Source organism: Macrobrachium nipponense, chromosome 4 (assembly GCF_015104395.2).
Source record: "Macrobrachium nipponense isolate FS-2020 chromosome 4, ASM1510439v2, whole genome shotgun sequence".
NCBI classification, from domain to species: domain Eukaryota; kingdom Metazoa; phylum Arthropoda; class Malacostraca; order Decapoda; family Palaemonidae; genus Macrobrachium; species Macrobrachium nipponense.
This window is the reverse complement of record NC_061100.1, coordinates 51,321,805-51,348,485: the sequence shown is the minus strand read 5'-3', so window position 1 is coordinate 51,348,485 and position 26,681 is coordinate 51,321,805. Positions and strand designations below refer to the sequence as shown.

At 40.3% G+C, this 26,681-nt stretch overlaps 1 protein-coding gene across 5 annotated transcripts in view; it reads right to left on the bottom strand.

Annotated features, from left to right (window-relative positions):
* The window catches only part of LOC135210925 (protogenin B-like), a 677,376-nt gene that overhangs the window by 369,061 nt on the left and 281,634 nt on the right, over nt 1-26,681 (bottom strand). For all 5 annotated transcript variants that reach the window (XM_064243892.1, XM_064243894.1, XM_064243893.1 and 2 more), the window contains one exon: nt 2,245-2,546. In XM_064243892.1, the coding sequence (XP_064099962.1) occupies nt 2,245-2,546 (302 nt within the window). The remainder of the gene's footprint in view (nt 1-2,244; nt 2,547-26,681) is intronic.

Genomic DNA, 26,681 nt, shown 5'->3' with positions numbered 1-26,681 from the left:
GGAAGGTCTCGCAGAGAGTGATGGTTACGGATGACCGATGAGGAGGTGACGGTTTCGAAATAACTTTTAGGTAAGAATAAAAGTAAGGGGAGCAAACTGTCACTTCAGATTTGAGGTAATGGACGAACGCAGTAGAGAGAGAACAACTTCCGAATCAAGAGTTAATGGTCGAATTGAATTCCGTGCTGAGAGTCGATTCCATGGATGGTGAATTCATACTGGAATAGTGGCCGAGTTCATACTTCTTGAATGGCGAGCCATAGCTGGAAGTCACAGCCCCGGATGTCGTTCTGGTTGAAAGTCAAGTTCACGATGTTAACCCCCAACTGCAAAGTCACGATGTTTTTGTTGGAAGTCGCACTCGCAGCCGCTGAACAGACAGATGTAAGGTGGTCACTGATTATAAAGATGGCACCTTCTGATCTGGCACACGGGTATAGAAGGTTGACTGACTGTAGCTGCAAATTCAGTGAATGGGTAACAAATCCTAACTGCAAGTAGAGCTTCGGGATAGTCACTGCTAGAGTAAAGTCGTGAAATTTGATGCAAAGTACGTATGTCATATTCATGACTGGTGAATCCTCGCTGCAGGGCGGATTTATGGAAGGTGGATCGCGGAAGCTGAACTTATGGAAGGAGGATCGTAGCTGCAAGTTCGGTTCAAGGATCAGGAATTCCAAGGTATATAGAATGATATATTCTAGCTGGAAGTCGATTATATCAACCCCGATTCCGGGAAAGAAGATTAGACCGAAAACTTCAGGTTGACAATAGGGTCAAAGGCCATAGACTGAATTCAAATATACACTAAAACATCATACGATGGCGCCTGGAGGGCTCACATTCGCGAATCTTATTCAAATCTCTCTACGTAGTACACTGCAAGCATCCCAATATTACACATATGCACGCTCCCACACAACTGCACACGCGTGCTGAAAAGTGTGATGTCCCCCACATTGGTCCACTTGATGGTAATTCATCGGAGAGGATAAAAAAGATAACAAGCATGCTTGCCCAAACTGAAAACATTTCTTCAAATTATGAATTTTAAAAAAATAATAATAAAAATAACCACGGTTTTTTTTTACAACAAACACACGAACCCTAAACCAAAAGTAAGTTAGAAACCGAAAAAAACTTGGACACAATGAAAGTAATTCAAAATGACGAAGAGTATAAGGGCATTCCATGTTAGCCTAGTTCAAGGTAACCAAAATATATAACTTTGATAAATTTGTTAGAAAAACAGCACGTAGTTTGAATACTACTACAAGTTTACCCACACTTTACACTAAAAACATCACCTGTAAGAATATCAATCATATAAAGCTACAATATTCCATTATTCCATGGTGATATAAGAGGTTACTATTCTTAACTGCGCTCGTTATGCCGTAAACAAACATGAATGAATATATCACCACAGCAACAGAGAGAGAGAGAGAGAGAGAGAGAGAGAGAGAGAGAGAGAGAGAGAGAGAGAGAGAGAGAGAGAGAGAGAGAGAGAGCGGAAATCCATGAAGAAGAATCTTGTTCATCTGCTTCAATTGACAAAGAGGCCTGAAGATGCAGTCATTAGGTAGAGACGGGATGCCAGCCAGTCCTAGTGCAATGTTCTGTCAAGCCAAAGAGACATCCTTTCTTTATACGGGGGAGGCTGAGTCAGGACTCAAGCCGGCCCAAAGGATTAAAACTGAGCAAAGGGACCCACACTGAGAGAGTTAGCTAATCAAACTGAAACTGAATTTCTAGGAAAGAAGGCGTACATAGGTTTTGGAAAAACAATTGCAAGACCAACATCGTTAGTATTCCTGCTAAGTTGACATTAAATCAAAAGACTTTACATTTCACCAGAAATATGACCTTGAACCCCCAAACGAGCTACCTTCACGGAATTCAAAGTGATTCTAACTTACTCACGATCATGATTAACAACAGGACTGTAAGCATATTTAAGCCAATGTTTTATAAGGTCATTCTACTTACTCCCTAAAGCGAATGCTACCCACATAGGATTTGAGGGCTCCTTTGCCATTCCTTGAAAGTGTCGAATAACCAAAGAAAACCATAAATGTTATTTAGTAAAGAAAAGTCCTCCTCTATTCTCTGGTTCTTCTCCCACTGTCTTTTCCCGTTCTTTGTTGAAATGAACAATATCCAGCGGTGCTAAAACCTGACATCAATCAATCAATCAACAGTGTCTTCTTCCTTCCTTCCTTCCTTCCCGGAGGCCTTACTTACCTTAGTGATGTTGAGATGCCCGTCGGGGGTGACGTAATACCTCCGCCGATCATCCACCGAGACGTTATTGAGTCTCCAATCGACGTTGATCCATTCGTAGGGCGAGGGCGTCCGTGGGGCCTGGGTGTGGGCGCTGCCGCCGCCGCTGCTGCTGCTGCTGCTGCCACTCCCCCCGCCACCAGTGGCGAACATCCGTGTGGGCGTCCCCCCTCCGCCCACACGGCATGGCAACACCACACTCGACCCCCGAGCTGCCAACACCGACCGCCCATAACCATCACTCCCCCACGACCCAGATATGCCTGGAAAGAAATGACACAAGAACAACGCTTAAGTAATTGCAATAGAAATACTGCAGATTATACTATGCAGATACGTACGTACATTCACACAAACAAAAAACTCACAATATATATATATTATATATATATATATATATATATATATATATATATATATATAATATATATATATATATGTGTGTGTGTGTGTGTGTGTGTGTGTGTGTAGGTGTGTGATGGTTGTGGGTGTTGTGGGTGTGGGCGGCGCATGTCATATGCACGCGTGAAATCTTTTATATTCACGAATATTAATTAGCCACAAATATCGTTTAACATCCAGTTTCCTCTACCTTGGGAATAATTCTCGATGGCTTAGTGGTTTAAGTCACTGTCTATGGTTACTTCTACAGCAGTAATCGGTTCACATTCTGGAGTGGACGAGGCACTTATTCATTTATAATTCCCCTGGCGTGTAGGTTATTTCCCAAGTATAGTGAATTTGATACTGAATGATGTTTGTGGCCTAGTGTATGTATGTATGTATGTATGTATGTATGTATGTGATATGTATATGTATAGTATAGGTATATGTATTGTATATGATATGTATATGTATGTATATATATATATTATATATATATATATAGATATATATAACAGAAACAAATAGTAGGAAAAATCCATGAATACTGGCTGTTCACTAAATACTATCAACACACAGTCACTCTGAAACATCACAGATAACATACATAATTCAGTAAGACATTAACATCCAAATTAGTATCAAGATTTTGATCAAATATGCTATCCAAAGTACGTATATCAGTTTCATGAAAAACTGTCCCATAATGCCTACTTTTCCTAAAATAGGGGAAAAAAGTTAATAAAAGGCAGCGAGGAGCGGTCAAGCCCCTCGGCTTTCCAGGTAGATGCCACAGGAGCTCAAAATAGGAGTGGAAGGGGATCCGTGGGACTGCTCTAGTCCACACCTCATTATTCTAGATTTATCTGGACTATTCCTACAGACCCCGAGAGCAGGATAATGCCTGTCCTCACTTAGTAAAGGAGGTGATCTCAAGCAGGAATTTGATTTAATTTAGGCATTTGTTTACGATGCAATGTTCATTACCAAATGCACCAAAATAACTGCATTAAGAGCGGTATCATCTAGAATATTACCAATCCAATAATCCACTAGAAATTCCATTAAATTTCAATGCATAATGTTTTATGTACGAGAGAAATAAAACTCCACACAATCATAAGGTTACATATTACATAGTTTACACAGATACAAAATAATTTGGCTGCAGTTACGATAATTTCCCAATAATCACTGCGTGCATTTGATAAGTAAGTAAGTAAGTAAGGGGAGGCTACATTCAAGAGTCCTTCTCTTCCCAACCCCAAACACCTTTAAACTACACATGTCATTTCATATCCATTTCGCTCTACGTCGGATTCGACATATTTTCATATATGTTAACCGAAGGGGAATTTCTTAGTTGACAATAATTTCGTCCTCTCATGGATTCGAACCAGTACACTTGATCCCTGATTTCTCCTCTATGCGCTGGTTCGAATCCACGGTTAACATATGTGAAAATATATTAATTCCGAGGTAGAGTGAATTGGATATTAAAGGACATTTATAGCTTAATGCATGTATATGAATCACGGTGACGTGATGAAAAATGCATTATATATGCATTTTTCATCACATCACCGTGATTCAATATATATATATGATATATGTATGTATATCTATATATATATGTATATATATATATATATATATATATATAATATAATAATATATATATGTGGGTGTGTGTGTGGTAACACATTCAGAAGTGGGTTAGCAATGGTCCCTGAAGTCCTTAAATCACGTGAACAAATCGGAGAGGGAGAACAAAGGGGCATTGTATTCTATGGTTCCTAAGGAAATAACCTGCCCTTACAAGCCCCAGGCAAGCAGTGGTACATCGGAACCCTGATTGGTTCCTTAGGCCTAGTAGAAACGATCAAGTCAATGACCTTAAATTATGGGGATAACGTGGGAGGTGAGAGGTGAGAATGCCCAGCGCCGCTGTGGGGTTTTTGGCTTTTTTGCCGCGAGAGTCTGCCCGACCCCTGGTACGGGGGAGAGAAACGTGCTGCGGGCCTAGGTCTTGCCACTCCCTCCATTCGATAGCCTTTACTGTCGGTTTTGCTCTTAATATTAGAAATATATTGATAATGGGCCCAGTGTAAGTTTCTCTAGATTATAGCTACCATGTTAATTTAGACCAGTGTTTAATTCCTGCATGTCCCACAGTAAGGTTAGCATCCCACGTGGCCCAAGATTCGGTCATAATTTTGGTGTCAGGTGTGGGGTATCTTTTAAAATGGGCAAATTAAATTTTTAGCCATCTGTGGGTCATTGCGTTTGTGCCTACCCATAATAAACCGTTGAGTGCTCATAATCTGAGACAATGACGTATAACACGTAGAGCAAGAGTTAATACTCACATGAGAGCGAAGAAGAAAAGTGAGACACTAGGGTGGTAGAAGTTAGTCTGGCAGAAATTGGGGAAGATATCGAAGTAGACAAACAATAAGAAAAAGAGTTACGAAGGTAATTCATGGAGTGGAAGCAGCCGAAGGGCAGAGACCCAATGACCATAAGTGAAACGGACAGTAGTTGACCATCTGGAATCACAAACATCAGTAGTGTAATTAATGGGTCTACATCGCCCGGACACAGTAGCAGCAGGAATGAAATGTTTGGTTCTCCGTCAGAGATTGTAATGCAACTTCTGGCGCTGGCCAGTGTAGTGAAGAAACTTCCCGTTCGATTATGGTTAATCCCCAACTTCAATCATTTGAGGCCTAACAAGAACTTCCTGTCGATCAAAGCCTTCATCAAATGTTGAAAGTGCTACTAGAGGTTGAACCTTTGCAGAGAGAATTGTGCAGACCACCGTGAAGAGGGCCCACGGCTAAGTTGCTAAGGTCATGGGATTGCAAAGAGGTGGATTGGGGTCGTTCAAAAATGCCCTTATCTGAAGTGTGGGCCAGCTATAGTGCAGAATTTCGAATGGGGGGAGAGTATCGCCGAATGTGTCATTTGAGTTTCAAGGACACACAGAGAGGAATTCTGCAGACGGATGTTGGTAAGGGCTCTTCCTACCACCATAACTGCGTTCCTGGTCAGCCCCGTCCTCTCCAGAAACGTCAAAGGGGTAACAAAGACAAAGACAAAAGGAATTTTATAACATTGATGACACACGCTATTGTCAGCAACATTATGACAAATCAAAACAAGGACAGTTGATCAAATGTAAGCACCATGCATAGAAAACTGGAATCACAAGGGCACTCAAAGGTTCAGAGTGGGAGTGGCCGAGATGACAGCTGGTTGAATGCAGGTGGAAATCCGTCTGGGGGATTCCAAAATAAATGCCAGAGGAATGAAATTGTGGTTGACTTTTGTGGCTGGAGTGTGCAAGAGTTGGTTGAGTCCCAGTTCTGAATCCTAGATTAACCAAATCAAGGCCTGTGTGAGAGGTGAGAGCAGGGAGTTCCCGAGTTTTGTGCATTTGCAAAAAGATGTGTTCTTATTGTGTTCGTATGAGAAAAGGCCCAGTGACATCCAATTTATGCTGGGCAAGTAGGTATAGAGAGATCCCTTAGAAGAGCCTGAGAGTACTTTTGGGTTATAATGCGTAAGGACCTAACTGGATTTGTCATGTGTGTAATATGATGAAAAGTCATAGATATACTTAAGGCCCTATTGTGGCCTGCGATACCTGTTAAGTGGGATAGAGTACATATGGATGTGGTGTGACCAATACCTTCTGTGCAAGGACAACCTAAATATATGTATGTGCTTGTGGATGTGTTCACATGTTTAACACACATGTGCAATGGAAAATAAGACAGCAGGTAGGTGAAGTGGCTAAGGCGTTATGTTACCTAGTGTCGGTTCAGGTGTCCTAGGATCTTGGTCAGTGACAATACACATGTCAGTGACAATAGACATGAATTCGTCAATGAGGTGATCCATGAGTTTACAGCTCTAATGCAAATAAGGCATGTCACTATAGCTGCTTATCGGCCGTCAACAAATGGGCTAGTTGAATCCCATAACTATGAAGTGATCAATATCTTAAGATACCTAGTTCATGGCTGTCTCTGCTGTAGACAACTGAACTGGCTATTAACAGTGCTTATAACAGTTCAATTAGGGACACCTCCCATTTCCTGATCTTCGGGCAGGATAGAATCTATCTGAGGAGAAAGCAACTGCTGCTGAATCACAAGCTCGAACTGGCCTATATGGGACCGTATCGTGTGAAGGAGATCAAACACACCACTGAGGTTATTCAACATGTCCACACTGCGGCCATAAGCGACCCAATATCAGGTCATGCATGCAAATATATATGTATAGTATATAAGCATTTGCTACAAATGTTGTTTAATTATCCAATTCGCGCTACTTAGGGAATATCACAGAAAAGGAATTATAAGTGATAAATAATTTGGTACCTAAGTGACTCGAACACCCGACAATACCCACTAACGATGTCCAGTCGATGTTCTAGACCATTCAGCCATCAAGATAGCCATATGATCTTGGAATAACTGGAAGTCGTTGATGGGTACTGTCAGGTGTTCCAGTCTCTTGGGTACCAAATCATTTATCACTTATGATTCCCCTTCAGTAATATTCTCGAAGTAGCGCGAATTGGATATTAAACGACATTTGTAGCTTAATTTTCGCTTACTTTTGGAGTATGCCTACAAGCTACTACGTTCTTGTTGTCGTTGTTGGGGGGTAGGAAAGCCTAAGAAAAGGTCTGAAGGATGTCACGTTCACTTACAGATGCAGGAATTTTAGGATACGATATGATTTATCAGAATAAAACTGTCATAAATGTGTATGTATGTAGTATTGTATATTATATGTATATCTATATATATATAATATATATAGATACATAAATATATATTATATATTATATATATAAAAATCTAAAATATCCAAGTTTCCAGTAGAGGAAGTGACTCCAGAAAGTACTGCTCTTCCGCTTTTAAAAAGCACTTAGGGATGAGATGTTAGCCTTAATTTTTTTTTTTTTTTTTGTCAACCTTAGTACAGACAGACAAATCCAAAGAAGCAGATAAACTTGGAATTAGGAAGGGAGAAGAAAAGTTACAATAACAATCTACTTTAATGTCCCTATAAAATTGCAATTATGCGATAACATACTAACGACACTAACATCATTTCAATCATGTTATTAACAGACAGGAACTACTTAAACAAAATAGGCAAATAAAAAAAAAGTAACCACAAGCGTTCCATTCTACAATCAATAATATTATCCCAAACAATGTTTTAAGAAATGAATCGCTGATAAATGCTTTTCCTCCCTCTCACAACAGCAAAAGGCGGCGTTGTCCCAGGCATTCAGTCTTCTACCATGTCTCCTTTTTCTTTTTGCTTTCCACCGCTATCATCAGCAACAGGCCACGACCCTCCATAACCAACCTCTTCCCTCCCTCCCTCCCTCCCGCTTTTGTCTTCAAGACCTCCTTCAGCTCCTTGGTCTTTCGAGAAAGTTTATTCCAAGAAGCGAGAGGCCCCGGGCAATGCATAAGATTTACACAAAATTCCGATCATCACCGTTAAAATAACAGACCTACAACATGCAACTGCGTTCTTGAGCTGCATACGAGAAATGGCCTCCGCCAACGGCTCAGTGCACGATTCATGACACGAGAATCCAGTTCATCTTTCATAAATTCTCATACTATTGGGATTAAGGATTTATGCAGTCATTTTCCTTTTTGGGGAAGGGTCTCCTTCCACAGGATACAAAACAAGGCTTTTGGAAATATGCTGAAGCCAAAGAACATTCCTCGCTCCAAGTACCCTACAACGTTCAGTCATTCACAGCTGTCTACCGTCCTAAAAAAAACAACATCCAGTCAATGTTATAAATTCTCCAACGTCTTGTACAATAATGATTCTGTTCACTTTGTTCTGAGTGTCTTACAATGTCACGATGCCACAAAACATGAAATTAATCATTCAACTTTTGTGTGGATGATTCTAGGTACACACATGAACACTCTCATGAGCATAAGATACGATGATTATCAACAAGCACACCTTATTTTACTGCCATTACGACAAAAGCTTCCTACACAGTACCGTAAGCCTTGAATCACCACTGAGAGGAGTTCCTTCATAAACAATAACTCACAGGAACCAGTCAATCTTCTTAAATTCTGACTTCTTTACTCATTTCTCTGTCATCTTGTTCAGAAGGTAGTTTTTTTGGGTGCACATGCGACGATTTTCTCCAAATTACTGATTACTACATACTAATTGTGCATAGCAGTGCTTGAAAAATGCAGCTGAATAGAATACCCAGTGCTTTCCATCTTGTAACAAGACCGTTATTTCACTGACAACAACTAATATGCATGGCCTAATAACTGTGCCTTATAAATACCATTATTCTTTATAGGAGACGCTAGCCAAATATAATTCAGCTACTTCACATTGGGACAAAATGGGTCTCTGTGTGATATATATATATATATATATATATATATATATATATATATATATATATATATATATCTATGCTCTTAAAAATCACAGTAGATGCACGTGACTTCATTAAATAAGCGAATACCACAGGAAAATGATAGTAAAAAATCTAAGCGCTTTCGTCTTTACTAAGACATTGTCAAGGAACGTCAATGTCATATATATATATATATATATATATATATATATATATATATATATATATATATATATATATGTGTGTGTGTGTGTGTGTGTGTGTGTGTGTGTGTGTGTGTGTGTGTGTGAATGACCACTTTCAGTTTGCTAATAGCAAATTTCGGCAACAATACCGCCGAGCGAAATGAAGACGGCATCCGTTCAAATCGCCCGACGCATGAAACTCAGCGCTGCCTTTTCCCTGAGGCAACTGCGCTCAAGCAGCGCTGGTGCTTCATCAATGGCAAAAAATGCGCCGCATCAAGTCGTCTCAAAGGAAGTTTCAGCCAATTGATGTAATAAAGCCATCTTGCTAAGTTTCAAACGCTACGCCCGTAGCGTGTGGCGCGTTAATGGAAATTTTGACGTGCCAAGCAATTCTGGGCGTCGTTTAAAGCCCTCACTCTTCTTCTGGGGGCTTTATTTACGCAAATGAGTTCAATTGAAACCATTTGAAGCTGTCTTGCTAATGGCAAGGATACAAGGATAGTGATATCTTCATCCCAAATGCAACGTTTTAAACAGCTATAGAGTAGACTTAATACTTAAAATCAATGGCCTGTGCCTATGACAGCTTAAATTCAAGTAGCATCACGTATGTCAACTGGCATAATTCTTTGACAGATTTACGGATGCCAATACATCACTAGTGAGAAAATTTTCTCATTTACAGGAGAGGACCTTTTCCATAATCAAGATACATCACAAATCTTCATCCACAAGGAAGAGAATGTCACTTCTTATTTGTTACAATGGCAAAAGTACGTAGCACATGGAGCTACGTTTTGGCTACTTATATCTAGCAGACTGCTGCTGCAATATATTTGTCGTTTCCTGTATCGAGTATAAGGCAGCTTAGTTTATTAGGAGTTTTATTTCAGCTAAAACTGAAAAGTAGAATAGTTTGCCTTGCGTAGTTGTCAGAGTCTTCTGACCTCATGTTTGAGCGAGAAGTAAATTCATTCCTGCTTTCTGCTGTGGTCTTCTAAATTCAGGTGTATCCGATTGATTTTCTATTCGCTCACATTTAATTACTGATCACCTTTTACCTTTAACTTGACTCTCTTTGCAGTCTGATTTCCCTTTGGAGCACTTTTGGGTTTATAGCTTGCTCACTCTGTTCATATGGGTTCTCACTTGAAGATTTCCAGTAAGAATAAGGAAAGCTCTGCGTAAAATAGAAAGGAAGACCACGCGTGCGTGCGTGTATTACTGTATACGGAGACAAACGGTCGTTTAGTTTGTCTTTGTCTACAAAAGCCATATAACACTAAGGTCACAACAAACGTAGACTACCAAAGCTTAACCTCAACCGCACTGACTTGAAGCGATGGGGCAAGATCGAAAAAAAGGTTCCCGAGAAAATAATCGTCTGCAATCAACAATGGCAGTACTATGAATACCGGAGAAAATGACGCTTCACAGAGTCAACGTCTGATTGTCCCCAGTCCTTCCCACACCAAATAGGAGTTGCACGTGGAGAAAACCTCAATATTTAGTGAATGGCGATTCGTGTCGGATGACAGACTTGAGCCAAGAACGCCGGGTAGGTACAGAGGCACAATGACAGGAGACAGAAGGGCGCCACAGGACTGAGCAATGATCACCAGTATTGTTTCACTTGCTGCATTATGATTTCCCATACTAAGCCAACCTAACAACTATAACTGCTAATGTTAACTTTACGTAACAAGAAAAATGAAAGATCGAGCGCAATCTGACATAGATGAGACAAAAAAGAAAAAATACGGTGAATCTAATAATGAAGAAAAGAGAAATAGGCTTACAGTTACCCCTGTCTTTGCATGTGTTGATAACTAATCTTCAAATCTTGGCCCGCAACTTATATGTTAAACAAATGTAGTATCTATAAAAAGGATTCTTAACGACAGTCTTCAGCAGAACAAAGTCATGTCATCTCAATTTGTCGTAAAATAACCCTGCAGGGAAGGAAAATAGGTTTTGTTTTTGTGACTACTATCATCGTTCGCTTTCCCTCACCATTCAAGTCAACGCCACGAGTTATCTATCAACGGCATTAAGCCGGTCGCTGGTTGTTTGCGCGATCAGTCTCAAAGTACAGAAACGAGACATTATCCGGGTCATTCGAAGAATGCTTCTTGGTCTACATTGTTGCAGGTTTCGCTAGAAAGAAGTCCTGAAAGCGAGCAGAATAAAATGTACCGGAAGACAGCAATCAATGCCACGGCAGATTTCTGGTTATTATCCTCCATCAGGAACATCAATCAAGCAATCTGGAAATGACGACTTTTCATTCCTTCTCTTTTCATCTTCTTCTTCTCCTTGTTCTTTGCGTGCGTACGGACCATTCGCAGATTTCGATAACACAGCGGCGGCTTCCCGCGCAATGACTCAGCGTTTGCACGGATGGACGTGTCCGCGGTTCGTGCATCCCCCGACCGCCCTTCGTATCAGTCTGTTTTCGCTCGTAGTGTTCACACTGTCATGTCCATCCAACTTTTTTGACGACGTTTCCATGTTCGAAGTGATGTCCGTATCCTACATGATTAATATCATTATCAATTTAATGCTATTATGTATTCCCGTGTGTTCCTCACAAACAAGTCATAAAAAGGTCATTTATTTGAAAATGAAGCTTCCGCAGCCAGTGAAAAGGATGGGGATCATCGAAGCCCTTGGTCGAAGCACCGAACGATACTCGAAATGACTTAAAAGGACCTTTGAATTAGACCTGAAAAACACAGGAAGGGTATTTACATTTTGAATGAACTTCAGTCCTTTACATAAACTCGAAAAGAAACAACGGACAATGACTAAAATAAAACATGTCACTCACAACGAAGAATCGCGTCAACGACTCACTACGCAAATGGAATCGAGCATCCCAACTTCTAAACTCTTTTTACGATTTTTTTTTTATCTCATTCACACTAAAAGTATTCAGTCTCTCATTCTTCTGTGTCTACTACGATTCCAATGACTTAGTATAAAATTGTTTTACAAAATACTAGCCACAGTTCATCTGTAAACATAATCGTGTCTGCAACATCATTTGTTCTGCAAGAACCCTGTATATAACAATAAACAATTATTAAAAACAATAAGTCTAAAAAATGTTCTATCTAAAACATTTTACTAATCATCCGTGAAATTGACTCTGAAGAGATTATCTGGAAAGCTGAACATATCTATTTCTTCGAGCCTTCTTGACAACGACAGTAACAAAATGTAATCCCCACTCAACAGGAATGCAGCAACCTCGCCTCACGGAAAATCTTATAAAGCGTAACTGACGCAAGTCTAAAAAATAATCTTAATTCTAGAAGAAAAAATAATTTGAAAACTGCTTGAATCTTCAACTACATGCTCGCCTGGAAGCAGATGAGGGTTTGATGGAACCAACATTTATTCGATCCGGTTTGGGTACGTCCCAAGCAGGATTTGTAGGTACTGCAATAAGCATAATTGTAGAAAGAAACGCGATCTCACACCACAGTACGAATAAGATGGAGAAAACGAGGAAGCAAGAGGGCAAGGAACTAATTCGATTACGTAAGTGTCCTTCGAAGTCACCGCTGGAAAGGGGAGGAAGGAAGAGGCACCAAACAACAAACACTGTCACCACGAAACTTCTCTTTCTTGCTTGTTCTCACCCCATACACACCCCCTCTCCTCCCACCCACCCCGACCCCCTTCCACGCACCCTTCCTTTTTTTTCCTGCTCTTCGCATACATACGACTCTATTCAGTGTGCACGAGTGCTAGGTTTTACATCAACGTATAAAGCTATTTTTTTTTTATTCAAAATATGTACTTTTGATTATAATAAGAGTACATTATCTTTCTTATCATAGTTATAGCACGGAGTATTATCATCACCCTGTTCATATTGTAAGCAACATTTGTATCACTGTACTTAGGGTATGGAGATTGTTTCACCCCACACAACGTACTTTCATTTTTTAATACTGAGGGCGCCATTTTTTTAACATACTCGAGTCTAAGTACTTCTGTTGGCATTCTTACAGACCCAATTTTCCTACCGACTCATTTTTCTCATTTGTTTATCATTTGCAGTTGCCATTTGTGCCTGGAAATTCACGTTGAACCTCACTTTCGTCTTTTCTAAAAGAAACACCGATACGGAAACAAATCTGCCTTTGGTGACATAAGTCGAAAACATTAAACATCGGCTGGTGAGGACCATCAGCACCTTAGGCAAAGAAATATTTTGCTTGTCATTTATAGAACTTTCTTTCAATATCCTCTCCAACATCGTAAAGAGCGAAGTATCTGCGCCCGGCAAAAAATGTTACTAACGCAATTAAAGTCTTCTTGTTCTTGTTCTTGTTCTTGTTCTTCTTCTTCTTCTTCTTCTTCTTCTTCTTCTCAGTCGCATCTACCAAAATGCCATACAATTTAAACAATCTTCCATGAACAGACTATAAGGCCAAAGAAACTAGTAATTTGAAATGGCCATATTTAAAGCGCTTAGCACTTTATTAACTTCACCCAAATAAAAAAAAATTGTGACATTAAGGTGTACGGCATGACCTTAGCACATATAGTATTCACTTTTATAATAGTAAAAATAATAATAACAATAATGACAATCGTACAACACACGTAGCTAATAGAAAGCCTGAAAATATATAATACAGAGGAAAACAGCATTAGCTTCCTAAAAAATATAATGCGCAACTGGAATACAGTACTTAAAGCTCTGGGATAAGGGTATAGCAGAGGTTAACATCAGGAGAGGGATCTTTCAAGGGGACTCACTGTTCCCACCACTCTTCGTAGTAGTCACGATTCCCATGACAAAAGTACTGCAGAGGACGTTTGCTGAGTACCAACTCAAGAAAGGAGACAACAAAATTAACCATCTGATGTTCATGGACGACATCAAGCTAAATGGTAGGAGTATCAAGGGAATAGATATCCTAATCCAGACTGTAACGATTGTATCTGGGGACATTAAGGTGGAGTTTGGAATATAAAAATGTGCCTTGGTCAACATACAGACAAAGTGACAAGGACTGAAGGGATAAAACTACCACATGGGAATAGCATCAAACATATAGGCATAATAGAAGGAGAGGATATTAAACACCAAAAAATGAAGGACACGACCAGGAAAGAATATATGCAGACTCAACGCCGGAAATATGATGAAAGCCATAAACACATGGGCAGTACCAGTATCAGATACAGCGCAGTAGTGGAGTAACCGAAGGCTGAACTCCGCAGCATAGACCAGAAAACTACGAAACACATGACAATACACAAAGCACTACACCCAGGAGCAAATACGTACAGACTATACATCACACGAAAGGAAAAATGGAGAGAGCAGAGCACTGGGGCAATATCTGAAAACAAGCGAAGCCGACTGGCTAAGGGGTGCATGGGAAGGACTGGTAAAAGTAGACGAAGACACAGAAATATACAGAGACAGGAGAATGACAAACAGAACGGAGTAATGGTACAGCAACAATGCACGGACAGTACATGAGACAGACTAAAGAACTGCCCAGCGATGAAATATGGCAATGGCTACAAAGGGGAGAGCTCAAGATGGAAACAGAAGGAATGCTAACAACATCTCACCCATATGCAGGAAGTGCAAAGTGAAAAAACAAGACCATAAACCACATACCAAGCGCATGCCCAGCACTTGCACAGAACCAGTACAAAAAGAGGCATGATTCAGTAGCAAAAGCCCTCCACACGAGCCTGTGCAAGATACACCAGCTAGCTTGCAGTAATAAGTGGTACGAACACCAACCTGAGGGAGTGATAGAAAACGATAAGGCAAAGATCCTCTGGGACTATGGTATCAGAACAGATAGAGTGATACTTGACGTTGATTGACAAAATCAAGAACAAAGTATCACTCATTGATGTTGCAATACCATGGGACACAAGAGTAGATGAGGAAGAAGGAGAAAAAACTGAAAAATATAAAGACCTGAAAATAGAAATAAGAAAGATATGGGATACGCCAGTGGAAGTTGTATCCATAATCATACGAACACAAGGCATGCTCCTGAGATCCCTGAAAAGGAACTTGGAATAACTAGATGCGCCAGGACTAATGCAGATGAGTGTACTACTAGAAACAGCACACATAATGAGAAGAGTGATGGAGTCCTAAGGAGGCAGGATGCAACCTGAAGCCCCACACTACCTATAAAAACCACCCAGTCGAATTGGATGACTGAGAGAAAAAATATAATTTTTAGTATTATTAATATTATTATCATTATTATTAGAAATATTTTTACTATTATTATTAGTAGCAGTAGTAATTACGACTCCCTGAATGTTGTGAATGAGCCCTCCTTCCTTACTTCCTTTCCACTCGTTCTCATCTTTTCAACTGTCAGGGAAAGTCCCCAGATGACCAAACCCGATATTTCAGGTCCTGTCTTCTCTCCTGCAGCCCAGCTACGACGAAAGCAATGAGAAGACAATACTTTTGTATCCCAGTGCCTCAAGTCAGTTTCCACTGAACCACAGAAAATGATATATATATATATAATAAATATATATAGATATATATATATACTATATATATATATATATATAGAGAGAGAGAGAGAGAGAGAGAGAGAGAGAGGAGAGAGAGAGGAGAGAGAGAGAGAGAGAGGCTACAGGAAGTTATTACACATACAAATACACATATACTTGCAAAGGACACATGTATGTACATATACTTATTGTTCCCTGTATAATATGGAATTACACTTTTGTTGTGCATTCGTGTGTGTGTGTGTGTGTGTGTGTGTGTGTGTGTGTGTGTGTGTGTGTGTGTGTGTGCGCGCGCGCGCGCGCTTGCTGCGCAACCCCTCACCCCAATGTAATTTTATATAATTCAAAGAACAGGGTTTTGACATATTTTTTACAAATATTATTATTAAAATAAGTAAGTCATCCTTTCTAGGTCTCGTGCCGTTCGTGATGAATTCTATTTATTAGCATCACGAAGTACTTGAACAAGAAACTGGCCGTAAAAAGTGATCGGATGTGAATGAAGTATGGAACTGGCCAAAACCAGTGAGACAAACATATATTAAGAAATAAAAATGTGTATTACTGAAACATTACTCAGTTTTTCATCTCGTTTCCGTCTACTAACAAACTTAAGAAAAAATAGCATCTTGATACGAACACAATCATTCTTTCATGAAATATTACTTTTGCACCAAATTATATCTATCGGAACAACTGAAACGGGGACACACTGGATGAATCCCCTGTTACTGTACCTCCTTTCATATTCTCTTCCTTCATCTTACTTTCCACCCTCTCCTAACACTTGACTTATAGTGCAACAGCGAATGTTTCCTCCTGTTACTCCTTTCAAACCTTTTACTGTTAATTTCCATTTCAGCACTGAATGACCTTTGGCCTAAATTCTATATTCAGTTCAACTCAACACTGGATGAATACAACACTGGATACCCATGGATGGCAAAAAAGGCTGCTTCATCCTTTTGTCTTCCCTGGAACCTGCAATAACTTTATAAAAACAAATATCAAAAAGCAACGGCTGCCGAAAACCAACACAGTATACAAGAAAAAAATCACTGACACTCTTGGATAGTAAACATAATGACGAGAGAGAGAGAGAGAGAGAGAGAGAGAGAGAGAGAGAGAGAGAGAGAGAGAGAGAGAGAGAACAGTTCATATGGAAGTGCAATAAAGGGTAAGGAGAGTGACATCGGGGAGCGGAGGGGGAGGAGGGAGGAGAAGGGCAAAAAGATGGGACGCCCCAGACAAACCAGGGGTAACTGAACCCAGTGTTGCAAAATGAATGGCGCTAAGGTACACATTCCGATGTTAAGGGCCACTACCACCTGCTTGGCCGCCCCTCCATCATCCCACCCCCCCTTCCCTCTCATCCACCGGTCCTCCCCAACCTCCCCCGGTTCCCCAATCCCAGCCGTTCTCCTTTATTATCCCCTGAAACCCTCCAATGAAAATTCTATCCGTCAAACGCTCTGCAACCCGGGAGCAGAGGCTCTCACTCGGGGTGAACCTCGCCGGGTAGGCTAACTGCTTTTCATCCCAGATGCACATCTCTGTCAGTCAGGACCGTAAGAAGGATCTACAGGTAATTGTGCAGTCTTTTGCCATGATCTACGAGCAAATTGCACGTCTTCTTACTTAGGTTAAATCTGAAAGCAATGACTGGAATGCAAGGTCCACAGAAATATGTTTGGTTACTTCCTTCCCTGGCGTCTTTTTGGTAACTGCAAACTAGTTAAAGGGGGATGATTCATCATCCACTGACCACCTCTCATACACAAGTTTATCACTTTTTTTTTCTCCGTGGTACTTAAAGATGGTGGTGAAATATATGAAATAAATTTATATATATACATAAAATAAATTCACTTGCTAATTCTGGTCCCTGAAGCCTGCTGAATTTCCTTTAGCTCGAGGATTCTAAAATGATGACTATTCTCTCTCTCTCTCTCTCTCTCTCTCTCTCTCTCTCTCTCTCTCTCTCTCTCTCTCTAAGGGGATACTGACGATCCGAAATTACTATCACAGACCATCACTGGAGTTTTATCTGTTTACCAATTCGGTTGATAACAAGTTGGTCTCCGATGGGTAGTCAATGTGTCGGACGACGGTCTACTCTGCCAATTATAGGATGATCTACCTCCTTCATTTACCGTGGCCATGGACGACAACTTGTAAAATATAACGTTGTACTGATCAACAATCGTACTTGCTCATTATCAAGCAGCAGATCATCCTTCTAAGCTCTAAATTACTTTAGTGTTATTAATCTAAATATAATTTAGTGTTGTTAATAAGTTCGATCTTAAACTGATATCTTGTTTCGAGTTGTTCAATGTAATTCAAAATTCAATGAGTGAGTAGAATAAATACAAATATTTATCCTATACATTAAGAAACCCACAGAGAGAGAGAGAGAGAGAGAGAGAGAGAGAGAGAGAGAGAGAGAGAGAGAGAGAGAGAGAGAGAGAGAGAATTACCCCGCCAAAGTCCTTCCCTGTGAGGATTCGGGCAACATTTGCAACAGTTATTGAAATATTGTAAGTGCTGTTTGATCTGGATTCGCAATCGGACACAAGGTTCCCAATCGAGTGTGAATTGCACCCAGTAATGAAGTGACTATGACCGTTGGAACCACAAATTGGCTCATCCAGCAGGATCCAAGTAATTTAACTAATTTATGTTTAAATGTGTGCAATGGATGTTTTGTGATGTCTGAAGGAAGGGCAACGAGGGAGACTACAATACAATATAGGAAGGGGGCAGTGAGCATCTAAAATAATTCTAGGATGCCTCTGGAACTGAGGGGCAACGCTTTCCAGTCTGAAGGGGTGGATGTGCGGTCAGTCTACAACAAATGTCTTCGTGGTTATCGAGATGAACAATTCTAGGGTAAGGCCACGCCTAGGGGGATAACACTTCAATTTTCATCCTGTGATTTGACTTACCACTCCATCAAGTCATAACTTGTCAAGGCAACGTGAACTACAGGGTGAAGATGGTACATTATCAATAGTTCACTTTTGGGAACGATTTTTCGAATTTTCCTGTTGGGCAAGTGACCAAGTTTATAGATGCTTGCAGTGCCACGATATGCGAAGGATGCTTGCTTGTTCATTTTTGTTGTCGGTTTTCAACTGCATCAGACGAGTAGTCAGGTCTTCCTGCAGATCAATGAAGCTCCAATTCCTTTTCCTTCACTTCTTCAGTGAAACCGATAGGTTGCAGCGTAGGAAGGTAAGTGCTACCAAGTCACTGGATCATATATAGCTCAGGTCTGGGGATGAATATACAGAGCACTGGACTAATAAACACCCGACCCCCTTTCATCGATGTGAGGAGTGACTGACTCATCTGCTCTCATGGGACCGAGACCGATGCAGATTTCCACTTCTGAATGAATTGCGCAGGAGTAGATGGATGTTCTCTGCCACTTCGCCTTCCTCGGCTTGGCTTTCAGATTTGGCATCATTTATGAGTTTTTTCTTAATTCGCGGTCGTTATTAGTCATAGTACTTCAAGAGTCTACCCTGCTCACAGGTCCTATATTTGCACGTCAAACCATCAAATTACAGTTTGAGTGTCAATGAGTGAAAAATCCAGTTCACTATTGACCTTCACTTCTGAATAATAATACTTCAAAAAAATGAATAAAAAAAACCTAATCACTGACTTTCACCTCGTTGACTTTAACTGGCTGACTCATGTTTCCGTGGGAAGGATAAAGATTGGAACAAAAGTTGAATGAAGTAGGAGTTCCAGTAGTAAGTGACCAATTGAAGGGAAGAAATGCAAAAATCGGAAAGCAATGCAGCTGTCGACGTAAGGAACGCTACATAGAACCTACAGTGCACCGCGAACAGGACACTGTAGGCAGTACCCACTCATGGAGAGCCCTATAATCCGGCAACAACCTCACACCTGTAAGTAGCACTAAACTGTGCCCCGGTGTTCCCGTCGATTCGAAGCTCGAGTTGCAGCGTTTTTTTTTTTTTCAAGTCAATTATCAACAACACATCGGAGAAGCTACATAACATCGAATTCAATTCCATTATAAAACATAGATCTACTAAGTGCAGAGAAATGTTGTTTATCATGAGAGTGAGAGCGCTCGCTTCCCATCCAATTTGACTTCAGTTTTACCCAATTCTACCCATGAAATCAACTTGAAACGAGTAGAAGATATGGCACCGCAACGTCAGTGTTACGAAACTTTAAGATATTTCAAATTCAATCGGGAGTCGTAAATGCCCATCACAATTCAGCAAAAAATATATTATAACTCTGGTAAATACGATAAGTGTTCGTTAAAAGTAATAAAGATGGACTAAATTGGATCTCAAGAATGAAAACATCAAACGTGTTGCATAAACTGCGTTTGTTCACTTATAACTGTGAGAACTTACTACAACTGGCCAAACAAAATTAATGCTAGCTACTTAAGAACGGCAAAGAAAACAAAAATCCTTTTTAATTGCAATCTAATGCAGCGACTGTTTCCTCGAGATAACTGTATCTCGTAATTAGCATCCTAATAGCAGATAAAGGAAGATGCTTAGGAGGAAAGAACAAGTCCAAAGCATCAAGTTTAGGATGCCTATAAATTTCAATGAACCTTTTTCAAAATCACAACCTCGAATACGACACGACCACGAACGCTGCTCAAGAAACTTTCACGATGTAGTTGTTTTTGGACCGTTAATAAAACAACACAGCAACAGCAATCATCACATTACCAAAGATCGTAACAATCTTGAATACAGGTAGTATATACCACAATATATAATGTGGCCAATGTGTATGTGGAAAACAGACTAAAGCAACGAAGGACCGCACGATTCTATGCTCTTTCTTGACAAGAAAAATGTAAACGAACTGCCATGAATATTTAGGTTTTCAATCAAAGTTTGAAGAGAAAGGGCTGCCATCAATAAACTACGAAGAGCATACTTCACATGACGACGGTATATAATACCGACGGCTCTTCTGTTATCATACTTGTTAACTTCTAACAGCTAAGAGAGAGAGAGAGAGGGTGGCAACACTAAGTAAAATATCAGCAGTAAACTTCATTGAAGAATCGTAAACGAAGCGCAGTTGAAAACAGGACTCCAATCACCACCCAACCGAACCCTTATCCACAACGCAAAGAATATGTCTCCATCAATCAATCAATCACTCAATGCAGATTACTCGGAAGGCGGCAGGGTCGCCACCAGCAGGGAGAATCAACTGGCAATTGCGATACGAGAGAGAGAGAAAAGTAACCGATGCTACAATGTTCTTTCAACGGACAATAACATCATTCACTGACGAGGCAGACCTCCCGCGGCTTCTTGGTTGCTTCCCGCTCTCCGAATCCAACTTCTCCTCCAAGTCCCGTAGCTGGAGTGGGTCCTTTACTTCTGTTCAGCACCAGTATTCTTTTTTTTCTTTCTTTCTTTTTCGAGGTGGGGGTTTAGTTAAATTACTACACTATGAACCTTCCCCTTTTACCGGACAGGTACTCTTACAATAAGACTACTCGTGAAACCGTAATAAGCGAGGCATACCCACGTAGTGTACTTTGCTGTGTGTGTGAAAAAATGCCTCGTGAGGGTGAGTTGTAAAGGGCTGCAATACACGTGCTCCTTCGTTTGTAACAAGATATAAAACTTAATACTCTTCCCCCCCAAAAAAGGTAACACGGCTCAGTAATATTATATGAAAGCAAATTTCAGAGTGCTCTAGAAACAGAGATGTCAGGATTTCCGAAAGAATTATATTTTGTGAGAAAAAGGCGGGGACTTTCAATGAACAAGATGTAACATGTACATTGTCCTGCATCTTCTCTGCAACGGGTCGACGATTTATAGATATCATTTCAGAATAGTATATCAAGTACAGAGTTGACTTAGCCTATTCATATCAGGACACGTCTTTGCCCGTAATGCTGTAATGATGGTCTAGTATTATACATACCTAATTGTCCCTGTTTAGTGAGGCCATACTGTCAGTATCATCATTCATACACACGAAATAAAAATAAAACGGATGTCCATCCTGGAATGGGTCTGTTTATGTGAATGTATACGTGTATGTATATGGACATGTATAATGTATGTGAGTGTTAAGAACAGAAAGTCTCAGATATAAGAAACTACTAATACACAAAGGAAAATCTGGTATACAGGACACAAACTCAACCGTTAAGTTCCTCAAAAGAATAGACGAACGAGGGAGTGTGCGATCCTCTCGCACTGGAAGTCTTTATTTATCATTTCTGAGATGATCAAGGACGATTCTGAGAGTGAACGTCTTTTCTATTTACGACAGGATCACATGAACAAGACCTCAAAGAATAAAGCGACTTCGCAACCTTCATCTTAAGGCAGCATCAACATTTCCGACAATGTTACTACACAAAAGAACAAATGTTACAACTATTGTAGTTTTTCAGAACTAAAATAGTTTTACAAGATCTAATTACTGGTATGTCATGAAAAGGATCTTTTTGTCGACTTTCTCAGATGATTGACAAATAAACAATTGTGATCACAATGGGATCTTCAACTTGTAGTATATCTATAACAATATTCCGTTTTAATGCAAATCACATCATGGTTACTGCACAGTCGATTTACAGCGTGCAAACTACCGAGCTCCGAGTTGGACAAAACTATGACCAAATTACCACTGTAAGAAGCTTCCTATTCCAAAACAAGTGTTAAGAGATGTTAGAGAAATGACTATCTGCCCTTTCTGTTTATTTGGGCGTACATATGTGTGTGTGTGAGAGAGAGAGAGAGAGAGAGAGAGAGAGAGAGAGAGAGAGAGAGAGAGAGAGAGAGAGAGAGAGAGAGAGAGAGACATTTTTACCACATTGGACAGACATAAGACAACTAGCGCATCGATCTCTGTACTGCTAAGTTGACTGGACTGAAAATGAGCTTCTTGAAGGAACTCGAGAACCTAAACACGCCCGACAAGGACGCATCGTAGACGTTAGAATTCTAATACAAATAAATAAGACACGTCTGAACGAGGGGAAAAAAAAAAAAAAACAAAGAAAACACGCAAGCAGCCCCCCCCCCCCCCCCCCCCCCATTAAGGGTGCATTAAACAATCGGGTAGCAAGCAAAATAGCCGAGCAGTAAGTACTTTGAACCAGGATACCAAGAAGTACTCTCCGCATATCTTGACGTGAAACCAAAGAGGGACGAGGGAGCATAGGAGGACATCCTACAGGGAGAGGAAGGATGGTGAGGGACACGAAAGGCTCCAACTTCATATAGCTTTCGTTGCCGTCGTCTCCCTACTCAACAGTACCACGGACGGCCCCTACCAACCAACCCACTCGTAGGCATGAGCGGGAGGCACATAAGAACGAGAGAGAGAGAGAGAGAAATATGTCATCAACAATCGTACCCAGTTTCTTGTCATGGGATGTCGTCATTCGTCATCAAAGAGTCGGCTTCTATCCCCCCAACCCCCAACCAGCCCCCGGTCATCTCGCGCCCCTTCCTCCTTGCTGTTGGTGTTCACCTCGTCTCTGTACTCTTCTGTACCCAACACATACGACACGTTTCCCTCTGAGTCGCTCATTCGTGATGCTGGAAGCTGTAGTCTTCACCATGAGTAACTCACCCGCAGGGGGTTCAGATGTAACGTTCGGTCGCCAAGTATTCTCGACATAATTATACACGACAGAATGTATAACAAATGAATGACTATGTTGGCCCATCCGTACTTGTGCATCAAACTTGATAGTTTTTTCTTAAGAGGAGATAATAACTACACATATCGACATCACTTTTATACTCTGTGTACAGGAGGCAAACAGTAAAACAGCTCTGTCCTCAGAGTTCAGTTTGGAGAGAAAGAAAAAAAAACGATCAGAACGTTTGAAACTACAGTTAAAAATTTCCATAGGCCACAATGAAACCTTGATTGTCAAGGTAAAAGCTTTTTCTTCATCTAAATATCACAGCCTGCATACACAAATACATGCCAATATACTACACATACTACTTTGCCAAATCTCAGCAACGCGCAGAAAACCAGAAGACGCTTGTGCTGCACAAAGAGGGGACAACAAATTTCTAAACAAAACGAAAAAGCAAACTCTACATTTTGGTAGCCGGTGTCACGTCCTGGGAATTCGCCTCACCACAACCTCATAATCAGGATTCCATGACTTACAGTAATAATTTCAAGTTGAAGTTATGACATCATGATGACTTCCAGCTTCAAATTAAAAAGTTTCATTCATGTTCAACACTACTGAGTAAATATACTAATGGTTCTATGTATCATCACCCGCACCCTTTGATTTGATATAATACAATGGCGTCGGGAAAGTTTCCAGTGGAATGCAAACACTGTTGCTGCGCCAGTTTCTGAGAGGAAAATCAAGCAGTCGATTGCATCCACAATGTTTCTTGATGATCATCCACATCACCCATAACATCACGTCAAATAGGAGAGAGAGAGAGAGAGAGAGAGAGAGAATAGACTTCGTTCCGGGTAAAATTCTGTCCGTGGAGGACAATGAGACTGCAATAAGACCCAATGTCCTTGTATAACCCAGCCAAAAAGTATGATTCAGTCAAACGAAAGCATGAAGGGAGTTCAAAAGTTTAACAGAAAATTAAAAAAAGAAAAATGTGCATAAAATCAATGTATGAGCGTCATCGGGTAACTCTGCCCCGTAAGTAAGTAAAAGGAAAAGGGTGCCTAAGAACAGAAGGCAAGAGACCATGTAATGCAGAATACCATTAGAGAGGAGCACCTGACCTTCGATATATGGACTGGTCTTCAAATATTCAGAACCGATGATATTTCTAAAATGACAGTGTATGAATATCATATAAATTATGGAAAAGGGCAGCGTGTGGTGTCCGTGACGGTGTTCTACAGCCAAAGGGTCTGCAGGATGGAAAAAAAAAAAAAAAGTCATCTCCCAAATCATAAGATGAGAACACTTTTTGGCAGCAGATAAAAGATATCTTGGAAAAGGCGATAAGCACAAAGAGCTGCCTCTACTTCTCAATGATGTCATCTGTGCGCAGGTTATTTCGCCACCCATTCCGACCAATTGCCTACACAAATTCATTGACGAGGCCCCATACATACTTCTGGGTTCGTCCTTGGTTTTTATCTTTGAAGTTCAACCCATAAAATAACAAATATATTTCGTTAATTATATATAAATAACTCAATAAAACATAAGATATATAAACGACGAAATACGAGAAAGCTCAGGTGACCAGGCCATGGAAGTCCTCTTTTTCGACTCAATTGTGACGTCGGCCGGCGGCCACAGCAGAGCCATGGTGGCCGTTGGATCTCCTAAGCCGGCGAATCGACCATGGCGTGCTCACCGATGCAACAAAACTGGGCGGAGACAACTTCTAAGCTATCTCAGGTGAAGCTGCTCCTGGTCTTTTGGGGATTTCTGGAGCGCATCGCGTGATTTCCCTCAACAGCTCACTCACGGGGCGCTAGTGCTACTACGATAACGAAGAGACCATCTTCTGGACACACAGTTGGCGCTCAGCCTTCAACTGTCCAATCACGAAAGAAATCAAAACCTTTGAAACTTTATGACCAAAACAAACAATGCAAAAGTCTCCCAAGAGCCGAACTATGCGTTGAAAATGAAAACACCGTCTCAAACGCATTCATAATTGCTGTGTATATATGTATGTCCGTGTGTGCGTGTGTTCCCAAGTGTCAAGACCCAAAAACGCTATTACTAAAATAAAAATATTCTCCCAATCGTTACGAGTATCAATCATCATTAACCGCATCATTATGACAAATCCAGCTACACTGTTCAAATTCTCACTAACAGTCTTAAACTGGAAAAGGACCAAATTACAAAAGCGGTTATCTCCATCAGCAACAAATATATGGCTGATACTGATCCAGATATAAACCTGAACTATTTTTTGAGTTAAATGCACGAGGAAACAAAAACCTTCAACACCCCCCCCCCCCCCCCCAACCACACAAAAAAAAGTCTTGCCCGACATAATTTCAGGAATCACAAAAAAAAAGAAGAAAAAAAAAAAGCCGCTGTAGAATGTAGTGTGCTAAGAACCTTTATATCCAAGATAATAAAAACCGTCATCTCCCGCTGGACATTCGCTGATGAGCAAAACAGAAGAAATCAATATAAACTAAAATAAAAATTTAAAAAATATATCACACAAACATACACAATATTATAAACCCAATAGAAGAGAGTAACAATGAATCGTTATTATGAAAAGTAATCGCTCCGCTCAGTCTTACAAACTTCACCTGCCAAAGGCTCCAGAAACAGAGATCTGATTAGATACAAAGAAGCTACAAAGAGAGGAATCAAGGGCTAAAATTCATTGCTCATCATATTGGCTGTGCAAGTCCTGCAAGGGACCGCAACCCTTACATAATAGGTTATGATAAGAGGCCATGGCACTTCTCAAAAGCTGGTGACCATTGTGACATCTAAGACGATGTGATATGCGCGCGCGCACACACACACATTATATATATATATATATATATATATTATATATATAATATATATATATATATATATAATACAGGAATAAAAGTATACAATAGATTAGTATAATTTTTAAAACCCTTTCAAGTGTTAACGAACGCCCAATAATTACAATCAAGACAATAACTTTTAATAACAAAAATGCTACGGACACGCACGCACACGCACACCACATTATATATTATATATATATATATAATATATATATATATATAGATATATATATATACACGAAAAAAATACACAACAGAACATTATCCTTTTTAGAAACATTTCAGGCGTTGACGAACGCCCAATAATTACAAGCAAACACTTCTCT